This window comes from Impatiens glandulifera, chromosome 2 (assembly GCF_907164915.1).
Source record: "Impatiens glandulifera chromosome 2, dImpGla2.1, whole genome shotgun sequence".
NCBI classification, from domain to species: Eukaryota; Viridiplantae; Streptophyta; class Magnoliopsida; order Ericales; family Balsaminaceae; genus Impatiens; species Impatiens glandulifera.
Window position 1 is genome coordinate 14072845 of NC_061863.1, and position 12623 is coordinate 14085467.

A 12623-nucleotide genomic window follows, 5' to 3' on the forward strand; every position below is an offset into this window, starting at 1 on the left:
GTACGCTTAGTTGGATTTTCATAATGATTAAGCCCATTAAGTTAAAAAGACAAAGGCATCGTGACATAGAAAAAGGAGAAGAAAGGGAAGGTTCACATTGTTGAATTTACTTTGAACATGCTCGGGAACTAAACTTTAAAAATAATTGAATGAAATCTAAGTATAAATACTAACTTCAAGTTATAAGTTCTTCTAATTGAACAAATTTTATTTCTTATTAAAAATCACATCACAGTTATACAAAATATAAATGAAGACACCTACAAAATAATAACCTTCAAATTTCAAAGTATGTCAGTATTAACTATTACTAATATATAACAATTATTTTAAATATACTTTTGTTATGGAATAATTATAAAAATTGATAGAAAACAATTAAAACCAAATAAAATCTTACAATTGAACAAAGAAAGTTGAAGGGTTAAATAAATACATATTTCATAATAATTTATAACTTCAATTTTCTTAATTGGGATGTTTATTTTTATATAACAAATAGTAATAATAAAATTTTGATCTATTTAGAAACAAATGAAATTAGAGTGTAACTGCTTTTGAATATATAAATATTATTAAATTTATTAATATATACATAATTAAAATATTTCAAAATATTAATTTATCTAAGATAAATTAATATCCCAATAAAGCAAAAGTAACATTACCCAATAATATATTTTTAAAAAAATGTAAAACTAACCTTCAAAATGAAATAAACTTTTGAAATTTGATTATTTTATAAAATACCAATTTTGCTATAATATATCAATTTATACTAAATCAATAATCTTTATAAGAAACTGAAATTTTTGTTCCAAAATGAGAGTGATGAAATTGAGATGCACTTTTCATTATATCCATCTTTTGCTAAACATCTACAATCAATTGTGGTGGAATGAGGATAGTGTTAAAGTTAATCAAATAAATACATGTTCTCTTCTATAGCTAACTTTTTGAACTTGGCTTTTTTCCATGGGTGTTATTTGCTTCTTCTTCATTCTCATTCTCTGTGGCTAGTCTAAACTTTAGAATCTTTTGGAGACTCCCAACAGGCCTAACATCCTTGATCACTGGTTGCTTTGAATTCTTAGCTCCAGAAGCCCCCAATTTCTTTTGGGTTACTGCTCTTGCCTTTGAATCTGCCAAAATAAAGAATTTAAAGAAAAATACCCTTTAAATTTGACTGAAAACGCAGAATACTATATAGACATGGGCTTCAAAAATGCATTTTAGCATATTAGAAGTACACCCAATGAATTATTTGATCCATATTGATGTGGGTTACAAGGAAATTTGTCGACTTTTATACAAAGAAGTTGAGTGTAACAAAATACCAGTTTTCAAATTAAATTCTTATGGTAGGAGACTCAATAGGTTAGAAGTGAAAAAACACCTGTTTTTTCTTCATTAAAGACGACACACGTTCCAATTGTTTCTTCGTATTCCCCAACCTGTTAAGACAACCCACAACCCACAAAAAATTATGTTAAAAGTGTCATTTATTATAGTAACAGATTTTCTTAACTTTAGCTATGAATGACTGACATACCAACTTCAGTTTGTTATCTATAATCAACACAGGATGCAATGTGTCTAATCCCTGCAAATATTTGAAGAAAAAATAACAATTACAAGAGGAAAATACATAATCTTAATCTAGTTTTTCACTTAAAATCTTGCATGAAAATAATCGCATCAAAGCAACGACCAGAATCTTGCCACTATTATGCAGTCAAAGGTTGGCAAAGAAATCAAAATAATCATATACAGTTTCAATACATACTAATAGAGTATACGGTGCATCTGGGGGAAAATTACAAACTTTCGCAGCAACTTCATCCAAATCAAGCAACACATACTCATCCTCGTATTCAGAATCACATGAATTTGAAGCATCTTCTTCCATAACCTACATAAAATCAATTGTGCTTAAGAAAACATGTCATTGAGAACTAAGTAGTTGAAACGGGTTTTCTTCACAAAGAATTGGCTAATGTTATCAATAAATTAGTTAGAGTGTTTATTACAAGAAGTAGAAAACACGAGATTCTCCTTCACCAGAAACCAATAATGATGAATAGACTTGTAAATCCACAATCAACCCTAATCTTATATATACCAAATCCATCAAACCAAGAACCGTGAAAAGGATTTTAAGGATTGTGTTGGATAATGCTTGTTCATGGTCTGAAAATTCAAACAATCAACAATAAAAGGAACATCTGATACACACAGACAGTCCTTCCCTTACAACAGAGCAGAACAATAATAATGAATAAGACTTGTTAAGCCACAATCAACCCTAATCTTATATTTATCAAATCCATCAAACCAAGAACCCTGAAAAGGATTTTACAGATTGTGTTGGATAATGCTTGTTTATGGGTCTGAAAATTCAAACAATCAACAGGAAAAGGAACATCCGATACACAAAGACAGGCCTTCCCTTACAACAGAGTAAAACAATGCGCATCTCTCTTTCCACAAATAGTTACAATTTCCAGTTGAAGAAAACATATATGATTTCAATACTGCAGAAATTAGAATGAACAATCACTTTTGTTTGGTAACAGAGAGGTTTATTCCGATAATTGAATCATCATTTGTCAATACTATCAATCATGTATCCCTGGTTTTGATTCAAACTGCCAAAAGGAAAGAAAAATAAAACAGATTCCACGTAAGTAATCAGATCACCTTTATCTTCTTACTCCTGATCCACCGTCGTCAAATCGAGGCCGATTCACAGGATCTTAACCTTCAAAAATCACAAGTTAGCTTCCTCCTCGATTAGTGAAGAAGTAATGAAGAAGAACTCAGCTAGGGTTTTATCAATGTGTTTAATTAATTTTGTTTTTATTATTTTTCAAAATAACTTACATAAAAAACAAAATCAACAAACATATATTGTTTTTTTAATTATAAATTAATAAATTATTTAAATATATATATATATATAATAACTTGTATATATATAATAAATATTAAAAAATTTGTACACTATTATTTATAAATTATATATTTTTTAAATTGAAAATATGTATAACCTTTTAAAATTATAAAATATATATATATAATTATATAAATATACTTAAATATAATTTTTTAAATATATATATATATATATAACTTATTTTATAAAATTAATTATTATTTTAAATAATAAGTTATTTCGACTTACAAGCGTTTATACTTATTTTTTTTTATAAGTATTTTCAAATAAACAAAATTAAATTTTAAATTTATAAAAATGATATTTTTTATTTTTATAATTTTAGATATTTAATTTATTTAAAAATTTATATTAATATTAAATTTTAATTGAAATTAAATTTTACAAAATAAGATTAATTAAATTTAAATAATATTACTTTTATTTAAAATATTAATATATAAAAAATATTTTATTTATAACTTATAGGGTGGAAATTTGATGAAATGATATTAATAATTGAGTTAAATGTGGAGATTATCTTCGCCTAATAAAAATTGTGCAAGATCATTTCTCTGACAAAAATACACTGTGGCTTAACGCGACGGAACTTAATTCGTCGAGTGCGTCGTCGCGGGACGAGCATGTCGTTGCGAGACGCGATCGTGCCGTCGCGTGTAGAGATTGCAATATCATCCCTACACGTCCCGTTCGTTTTTTAGGAATCCCGCGGACACCGTTAATAATCTTTTTTAAAAAATAAATAAAAATTATATAAATAATTTTTTTAATACAATATATATTTATAATATATTAAAATTTTATATTATTATAAAAAATAATTTTATTATTCTTATAAAATATATTAAATAAATAAATATATTAGTGATTTAATTTATTTAATTATGTTTATGATGTTTGGACTTGAATCAGGGTGAAATAAGGGCAGGGTGGAGCGGTGACACAAATACCATCACCGCCCCATCCCGTTCGATTCCGAAGAAAAACCGTCTCAAACGAAAAAATTTAATTCAGTTTTCGCGGAGCGGTTTTAAATTATCATCCTTAATCGCATGACGTGATTAAGTATTTTTTTTTACGAAAAATAGAAAACTAACATTTACACAATTTTTATTATGAGCCGATTATTTGCTACAATTTCTAAACTCATTTCATCAAATTTCCGTTTGTTTTATTTTATTAAAAATAAAGATTTCACAAGTTTCCGAATATGCCCTTGAGGTCTCTGGTTAAGATTACAGTCTCATCGACGGCAGCGGTTGCGAACGACGAGAAAAGGTATGCCTTCACTATACTCTCTCTCATTTCCCTCGGCGGCGGCTTCAGCTAAAGCCTTGAAGAACTCGTCTTCTCGCCCCTTTCCCAAGAGCTTGTGTAGGGTTTCATGGAATATCAGAGCTTGCTCCCGCGCTGCTTCAGTTTCAGAATCTGATGCCACCAATTCAGAATTACCTTCTAACCGAAGAAGTAATTACGCGGGCGTACATCTTGACGAGACCGTGGACATCAATTCTAAGTTGAGACTTGATTCATGGATTTCTTCTCGCATTACCGGCGTCAGCAGAGCTCGAGTTCAGTCAAGCATTCGTGCTGGACTTGTAAATATCAATGGCCGAGTAATCGATAAGGTAAGTGAAAAGTTGATTCTTTATCATATGTTCAGATTCATCATTATCTAGTAATCATTTACTTGTTTTCCCTTCATTTGGGTATTTGATATTGGAATTAGAATTAGAATTTCAATGAGAATTAACATTATTGCTGGTGGGTTAAAATTATACACATTTTTAAATTCTATAAATTTCTCTTTTTTAAATCTGTAAACAAACAAGCAAACGAGTTGGAATTGGACCCAATTCCAATTTCATTTCAGCTGGCTTATTGAATATGAATTGGTGTGAACAGGTTTCGCAGATGGTTAGAACAGGGGACTGTGTTGTGTGCACTATATCAGAGTTGCAACCCTTAAAGGCTGAGCCGGAAAATATACCTCTAGATATTGTTTATGAAGATGAGCATGTGCTTGTTGTTAACAAACCTGCTCACATGGTAATATTTCTTGATTGACTCAATCTTCTCTACTAGTTTTCGAAGAGTTTGTTTGAGATTCTATTTGAAAACTAGTATTTTGTCAACCATGATTCCATTGAAAAATCATCAAAGTGAAAGTTGAAAGTGTTTTTTTTTTTTTTCGTTTCATATATGGTTTTTTCATTTGGTGTTAGAAGTTATATTCTAGATTATGATCCAAATTTTATTGTAATTTTTTACTTTATTTGGTATACAGATTTTTTCCAGATCATGAGATGAAAACAACACATACCAAACAACCCTAAATATTCCCCAATTTTTTATTCATTTTTTTTGTGAAGAGAAAACTGTTGTTCTTCTGAAAGAAAGCACATAAGGTTCTTGTTTTCTTTGTTTTCTATGCTTAAGAGTAAATCTTCACGATCCCACCTCTGGGTAACTCTCAGTGTTAGGAGCCTTGTAGATGTCTCGTGTTCGATTTTTATTAAAAACACCAGATTTATGTTGGAGGTCACGATGGTGGGTTGTATAGTGAGTTAATTAGTTAAAAGAAGGAAAAAAGAGAGTAAATCTTCGTGAATGGTGTAAAGAGCAATTTATTTTCTAATGAAGGTTGTCCATCCTGCACCTGGAAATCCTAATGGAACACTAGTGAATGGAATTCTTCACCATTGTAGTCTACCAACTGCTACACTTCCTGACGAAGAAATTCTCTCTGACAATGAAGATCTGTTTGATGAGTTAAATGACTTGTCAACTGATATAAATTCTTCTGCATATGCTGCTTCGGTTCGTCCAGGTATTGTCCATAGACTAGATAAAGGAACAAGTGGATTGATAATTGTTGCTAAGGTAAATCACTTTTCACCACAATGTCTTAGTAGTGAGATTCACCATCTCCTTACAATTTCAATTTTTACTGTTTGACAGGATGAGCAATCCCATGCCGGCTTATCCGAACAATTCAAGAAACATTCAATTCGAAGAGTATACATCAGTCTTACGTGTGGGGTTCCATCACCAGCTTCAGGGCGTATTGATATTCCTATAGGCCGTGATCCAAATAATCGGATTCGTATGGCTGCCATTCCTGGTTCAACCAACTCTAGAAAGGCTCGTTATGCTGCTAGTAGGTGATTCGTGCTCCATCTTTACCGCTAACTTTACTTAATTAACGAGTTAGATTGTTATGAGTTACACAATCAAAAAGACAAAACATCAAAAGTTAATCCTATCGAGTAGCTTAAGTGAATAAAGGTCTTAGATTTGATTCTCTAAACCTTGATCGCAAAATAAAAAACAAAACAAAAAAGCATCAAAACTTCTATTTCCATTTAAAATGCTTTGATTGAAGTTGGGGATAATGACGGTGAAATATTGTGCTAGCTTACTTGAGGTAGAAAGCCATGGTCTAAAAAAAATATAATAGGTTTACAATTCATGCTATAATCCCAAAACAAAATGGGCCTATTTAGAATCCATTACAGCTACAACTAATTTTAAAACAAAGTTCTTGTATATATGTCAACATTTAGTAGCACTTACTGAAGTATAACAATAAATTTTCATTTATACCTAATAAGCTCATTATCGGGCCTTGTTTGATCTCGGGTTATTTGAATAATCAATGGATTAGTTGCACATAATCCTATTGGGTGTATCCTTCTAAACAATCATGATTTTAAGGTTAAATGACCATTTTACACTTACATATAATAATGACCAAATATATAATATATAAAGAATATAGTTAAGAAAATGGAAGGTATTGATATTTCACACTTACATATAATGATTTGAATAATGTGTATGAAGAAGTGGTGATTGATTGGATAGTGGCTTATTAAAAATAATCCCAAATGAAATAACTCACCAAACAATGCATGTACATCAGCTGGATGTGAATCTAAATGAGATCACATCAGGAAACAAAACCTAGTTATACACATATTCAAAATTTAATTGGCAGTTTTCTAAATTTGAATTCAAATCTAGAAACAAAAAGTGTTTCCAAATAATCCCAATTGTGTTAACAATTTTATTTCATCAGGTATAGAGTTCTTGAAGTGCTTGCTCGTGGCAGCTCTGCACTAGTCCAATGGCAGTTGGAAACTGGACGCACTCATCAGGTATTTTTCTATATGTTCATCCAGCATTATTGTGCTATGTTTGGTTTAGACCAAAATATAATTAGAACCAAATCATTTGTCTTGTGTTTTAAAAATCGTATATATTCAATTCGATACATCATTCCCACCTGGAATTGGAATTATGAGCTTTTTGGATGTGGGGTTTGGATTATTTGAAGGTTATGAGTATCAAATCTTGTTTGATGACAAAATGGGTTTTCGTAGGATTATTTGAGTTAAATTACTATATTGTCCTTTGTATTTAAAATTTAAATTTTGTAAAATTAAAGTATGGGTATTTTAATATTTTTTTGATGAATTAAGTAATTTGATGGTTGAAATGATATATGATGTGATAGAGGTTTTTATTTTTTTTAAACCAAAATAATCAAACAACTCTTATATAATTTCTTTGAACATAAGAATTGAATTGTTAATTCTAATTATACTCATCCAAACACATCCTTAATGAATCTGATCAAACCTTGTGAATACATTACTCCAAATGGAGATTGATTTTCAATCCTTATCTTGAAATAGATCCGTGCACATGCGAAGCACTTAGGGTTTCCTTTGCTTGGTGACGAAGTATATGGAGGAACTAAAAGCATGGTCATGGGATTGATCAGATCAAAATTGTCATCCAATTTTCATAATCAACTAATGCAAGTGGTTTCACACTTTGATAGGCCTTACTTGCACGCCATGGTTCTCGGGTATGAAGATTTTGTGTCCTCTCATATTAATTTTGTCATCACATCATACCTAAGAACAAGATTGATCTTGTACTTTATAGGTTTAAGCACCCACATACAGGGGAAGAAATGGACTTCTCTTGTGAGCCGCCTGCAGATTTTGCTGATATTTTGAGCATTTTCCGTGAAACCAATGCATAGAAGGTAAAACTGTTATAATCTCTCCCGATTTAGAAAGTCCAATTAGATGTTACAAGTGAAACCATAACCGGGTCTAAAAGATATTTTACATGCTCAGGTATTTTAACAAATCATACGACGAATTATGTTGGATCTTCGGGGAAAAGTGCGGATTTCTTGTGTGATTCGCTGTTAAAGCCTTATGAGGACGTCTGGCTCACTAGTGGAGAGCCAAATGGATTCATACTTGTTTATGCAAGACTTGTTGATATATGTATTCATTCCTTTCATGTAGTTTTTTGTGTTCATACACTCCTTTCATTACCAACCTTAATTTTTGCTAAACTTTAAATAGTAAGCTTAAAGCTTTTAGACCACAACAAACATCCATACATCCCATATTTTGCTTAATTTGGAAATGGTTTGGATTTTCATTCTCATTATAGATACAGATTCAAATTCATTTGGTATTTATCAAATGTGTGGTTGACTGTCACACTATCATCAAACCCTTCAAACAATCATATATTAGACTCAGCAATTTATTTATTTTATTATCGCTGCGTCTAGGTCAGTTTATGTGCATCTTGACTAATAAGATTAGCATCAAAATATACATTTGATATAAGGGGCATCCGAGATTCAACCATTTGGGGAGACTAATTGAGAATTGAATTTGTGCACTAAATGATAATCGAAACTTGTAATGTAAACAATTTGTCATAAATTGAGCCAATTAAAAAATATTTGATAGGTAGATTATAGAGTTTTTATATAGCTATCCAAACAATTGAACCTATTCAATTTACAATTATCTATAATTTATTCTCATTTTTTTTATTTGTGAAGTATTCCAATTGTTTTGGTTCCATTGAAATATTTAATTTCTTCTTATTATTTATTTAGGGTCGAATGGTTAAATTTGGGTCAATCAGAATTTCGGATATTTTACAATTTACAACTCTTTATAATTAAAATTATATAAAACAAGATTTTGTTCTTAAGAGTTTTAAACACCGTTAATACAAAATTTTAACAAATGAAAAGTTTTGACTATAAAATTTAAGAGAATCGATAGTCAAAATCTTTGTTTCGCTGAAATTCGATAGTTAAATTAGCGACATTAATATTTTATTTATTTATAAATGACACGTATATAATAAGTTAACAACATTTGAAACTATTAAGATAAAATCTCGTGAAACTCCATATTGTGAGATTTAAATTAGGTTCAATGGTGGTTTGTCCATGTTTATCTATTGCAATATTTATTGATAGTACTTGTACACTTAATTTTAAAGTCTCTATTACTTCACATACTTGATCTCTTATAAATATAGAATCGATTATTTTATCAAACTAATCCAATATTTATACATCTAAATCTGTCGTAAAAAGATCTTGATATAATATAATTCATGTAATAAAATCAAAATTAAATTTATCTTGAAAACCAACCAACACAATCTATGATCTGCCGAGAAACAAGAATTCAATGCAACCATTTTTTGGATTCCAAAACCACATAATCATGTGAATGAAAATATATTTGAATTAAATGGATCCATTGACAATCCCCTAAGGACACAAAGTGAGGAACATTAAATATGAAACATGTTCTTGTAATTGTGTAAAAAGATTATAGGCCTGACAAAAAAGAGTAGTCGAAACAAGAGCATTTTGGAACATTTTTCTTTCTAATAAAACTCACTTAAGTATACCCTTGCATATCAAGCATCTCATCTAGTTTTTTCAGCTTCCCTGCCCCTTCTCCAACCAAGAACCGAATCCTTTGTCGATCATCACAGCTCCGGTTAATCTCCATTTCTTGTCTAATCATTAGTTGCAACTCAGCTATACAATCACAAATTTAACCTTCAGTAAAATTTTGGGAGTTTCAATTTCAGTTCATAAATTTATTTGATCTTGGGTTATTTGAACATCATAACATTGTTTGGTGTGAAACAATCAATTAATTTGGTTATTTGGTGTTCTATTACCAAATTCCCCTTTTAAATATAATTTCAAAAAGGGTATTTTAGTTGATGAATTCTCCATTAATGATATTAGAGACTTTAAAACAGACACATATATGATCTAACCTCTAGTTTCGACAGGAGCTCTTCGAGTCGTCCTCAATGCTTGTCTATACAACTTCAACACTTTGGCTCTAATTAAAAAATCTTGCAATTCTAAGAAGCGAGCCATGATAGTTTCTCGTCCGATCAACACAGATCCATGTTAGCATCTGCGTTTGTCAAAAACACATTCTTAAGGAAAAACGAAATTTGTTCATAAGACAAGTTGAAACTGTTTGATGAAGCTCCCAAGTAAAGTTCCTAAAGACAGAGATATATGTTAACAGCATTTTGCCAAAAAGTAAACATGTGAAGTTTAGAAGCAATTCTTTGAACATTGAATATGCAGAAAAGAAAGAAAACAAGCCTAGAAAATACTTTTATCATCATCAACTTCTTCTTCTTCTTCTTCTTATTTGTTTTCGGGAAAGGAACAATTTCAGTAACACCCTATATGGAAACAAGACCCTATGAATTGATGAAAACCCTAGATTTATACTAGAACCACGATGATTCAACAAAAACCCTAAATTAAGTCCTAGAATTCTCCACATGAAGACAGTTCTGTTTATGCATATGAGAAACAGTTAATCAATTTTCAACTAAGTACAGTTTTCACATGATCTAATCTGAATCCACCTCCAAATCAGAATTCACAAAGTTTGCATAACAAAACAAACCAAATAAAACCCTAACAGGAAACCAGCTCGATCATTTCCTAAATACAATGATACAGTTCGATGAGCACCCACTAGAAACAAATCAGTTTCTTTCCAGATAATCTAAAATCTAATTACAAACAAATATAGTTCATGATCTTATTACAAATTTTCAAGCAATCATAACTTCTTATACCTCTGATTTTACTCTAGCATATATCAACATTATATACCAAGCAAAATATCATCCATTCTAATTCCAATCGTATCTGGGTTTTCTATTGATTAGTGAATTTGTGAGGAAAATCAAACAAAAATTCCCAAAAGAAACTAACTGATTAGTTCAACTCTAGTTTTCAATTCAATGACTATGATCATTTTTGAAATGAATTCACAGATCTAAGACAGTTTCAATTCTCATTTCAGACGAGAAAAGAAGCGGCCGAGATTAAGAAATAACATAGAAATGGAAGAATTTCCATTACCTAAGGCTTAATCGAGTTAAATATTGACTGCTTTCGTTGACGCGAAACGCCGCTGGCGGCTACGATTGGGAGGACTCGCCGCCAAACTGGTTCGGATGATATTTTCCTTCTTGCGGCCTTGTTTGGGAGAAAACTTAATGAAAATTTTATTTTATTAATTAAATCATAATAATTATATGATACAATTTAAAGTTCTAACTCTCATTTAATTGAAACGTTGTAAAATATGTTTATTTAAAATATGTTTATTTCTTTTAAATCTATTTTATCGGTACCTATATAATATAAGAGTTAATATATACTTTTGACCGCCCTTATATAAGAACAAACTTTGATCTTCATCAATACAACATAACATTTTTTGCTTTTACACGTCGTCTCTCTTATAGTAGTCTTAAATACGATTTTAGAATTTCACCGAAACTCAATCATTCATGGCACACAACAACGAGATGACATGAACATTAGAGACAACAAAGAAATATAATGTCTATATAGTTAGAAACACTACAAGTCTACACACCAATTTATAAATTAAAATAATTAATTTCATGGTTAAAACTCAATTAAAATAATTAATTAAGCTAATTATTGAAATAATTAGAGCCTAATTAATTAAAGAAATTGTCATTATACAAAAATAAATTTTGATCAAATTATTCTCCGATCACTTAAATTTAATTTAATTATTTGGAGAAGGCCATCTCGTCATTCACGAGTTATCCAGAGTTATTCGGATAGGATGGATGTACGTAGTCCATTTACATTTACTATAAATTTAAAATTTTAATTAGTTTCTTCTTAAATACAGATAGTGTATTAGTAGTTTTTGGAGAAACAACCATGGAAGCTAACAGTACTAGAACATTTGACTACTAAAAAAGTCAACATATAAGTGATGTTGGCAGTTGAAGTCCATATCGGAACGAAAAAGTGTGATTTTCTAGATGGAGCGGTACATGTTCAAGTGATTCGTTTCTTTTTAGATGAAGACTAGGGTTTGATTAGGTGTTCACTACTATCCGAGCTGAGAGAGAAGCAACCATGGCTGCCAAATAAGTCAACATCCACTTGAAGTCTAAAAAAACTACGATTTGTAGATTGAGTGATACGTTCTAGCGTCCCAACGACGCGGTAATTATCTTGAATACATTTTTACATCGTAGATTAGATCTTTATTTGTTGTTGATATATATTCATTTATGTTTACAAGTCTAGAGAGTTGTGTTATTGAATCTCTAATTTTATTTTTTATATCAAGAGAGTGTATAATTAACTTGATATTATTTGGTTTATGGTTGGATCTCTATTTCAGGAGCATTTTATTTTGTAGACGAAAATGAGATTCAAGTCATTTTGGGCATTTCTTTATTCAGTTTTATGAAATTTAGATTGAATTTTAAACACTAA

The 12623-nt window shown here is 30.2% G+C and overlaps 3 protein-coding genes across 3 annotated transcripts; 1 reads left to right on the forward strand and 2 right to left on the reverse strand.

Annotated features, from left to right (window-relative positions):
- Positions 1-770: 770 nt before the first annotated feature.
- On the reverse strand, positions 771-2839 carry LOC124928021 (general transcription factor 3C polypeptide 6-like). Its single transcript, XM_047468546.1, has 5 exons — positions 2701-2839; positions 1787-1912; positions 1553-1603; positions 1397-1454; positions 771-1142 (listed from the first exon to the last, which is right to left on the reverse strand). Exons 2-5 carry the CDS (start codon positions 1907-1909, stop codon positions 949-951), a joined length of 426 nt encoding a protein of 141 aa, XP_047324502.1. The 5' UTR covers positions 1910-1912; positions 2701-2839; the 3' UTR covers positions 771-948.
- Positions 2840-4190: 1351 nt separating this feature from the next.
- LOC124925871 (RNA pseudouridine synthase 2, chloroplastic) lies at positions 4191-8434 on the forward strand. Its single transcript, XM_047465990.1, has 8 exons — positions 4191-4584; positions 4862-5005; positions 5600-5839; positions 5918-6120; positions 7038-7116; positions 7657-7832; positions 7913-8015; positions 8110-8434. Exons 1-7 carry the CDS (start codon positions 4237-4239, stop codon positions 8010-8012), a joined length of 1290 nt encoding a protein of 429 aa, XP_047321946.1. The 5' UTR covers positions 4191-4236; the 3' UTR covers positions 8013-8015; positions 8110-8434.
- A 1088-nt stretch (positions 8435-9522) lies between these two features.
- Positions 9523-11357, reverse strand: LOC124927496. The gene is made up of 3 exons (XM_047467913.1): positions 11214-11357; positions 10094-10239; positions 9523-9845 (listed from the first exon to the last, which is right to left on the reverse strand). The coding sequence occupies exons 2-3, from the start codon at positions 10197-10199 to the stop codon at positions 9703-9705; spliced, it is 249 nt and encodes an 82-aa protein (XP_047323869.1). The 5' UTR covers positions 10200-10239; positions 11214-11357; the 3' UTR covers positions 9523-9702.
- Positions 11358-12623: the final 1266 nt, after the last annotated feature.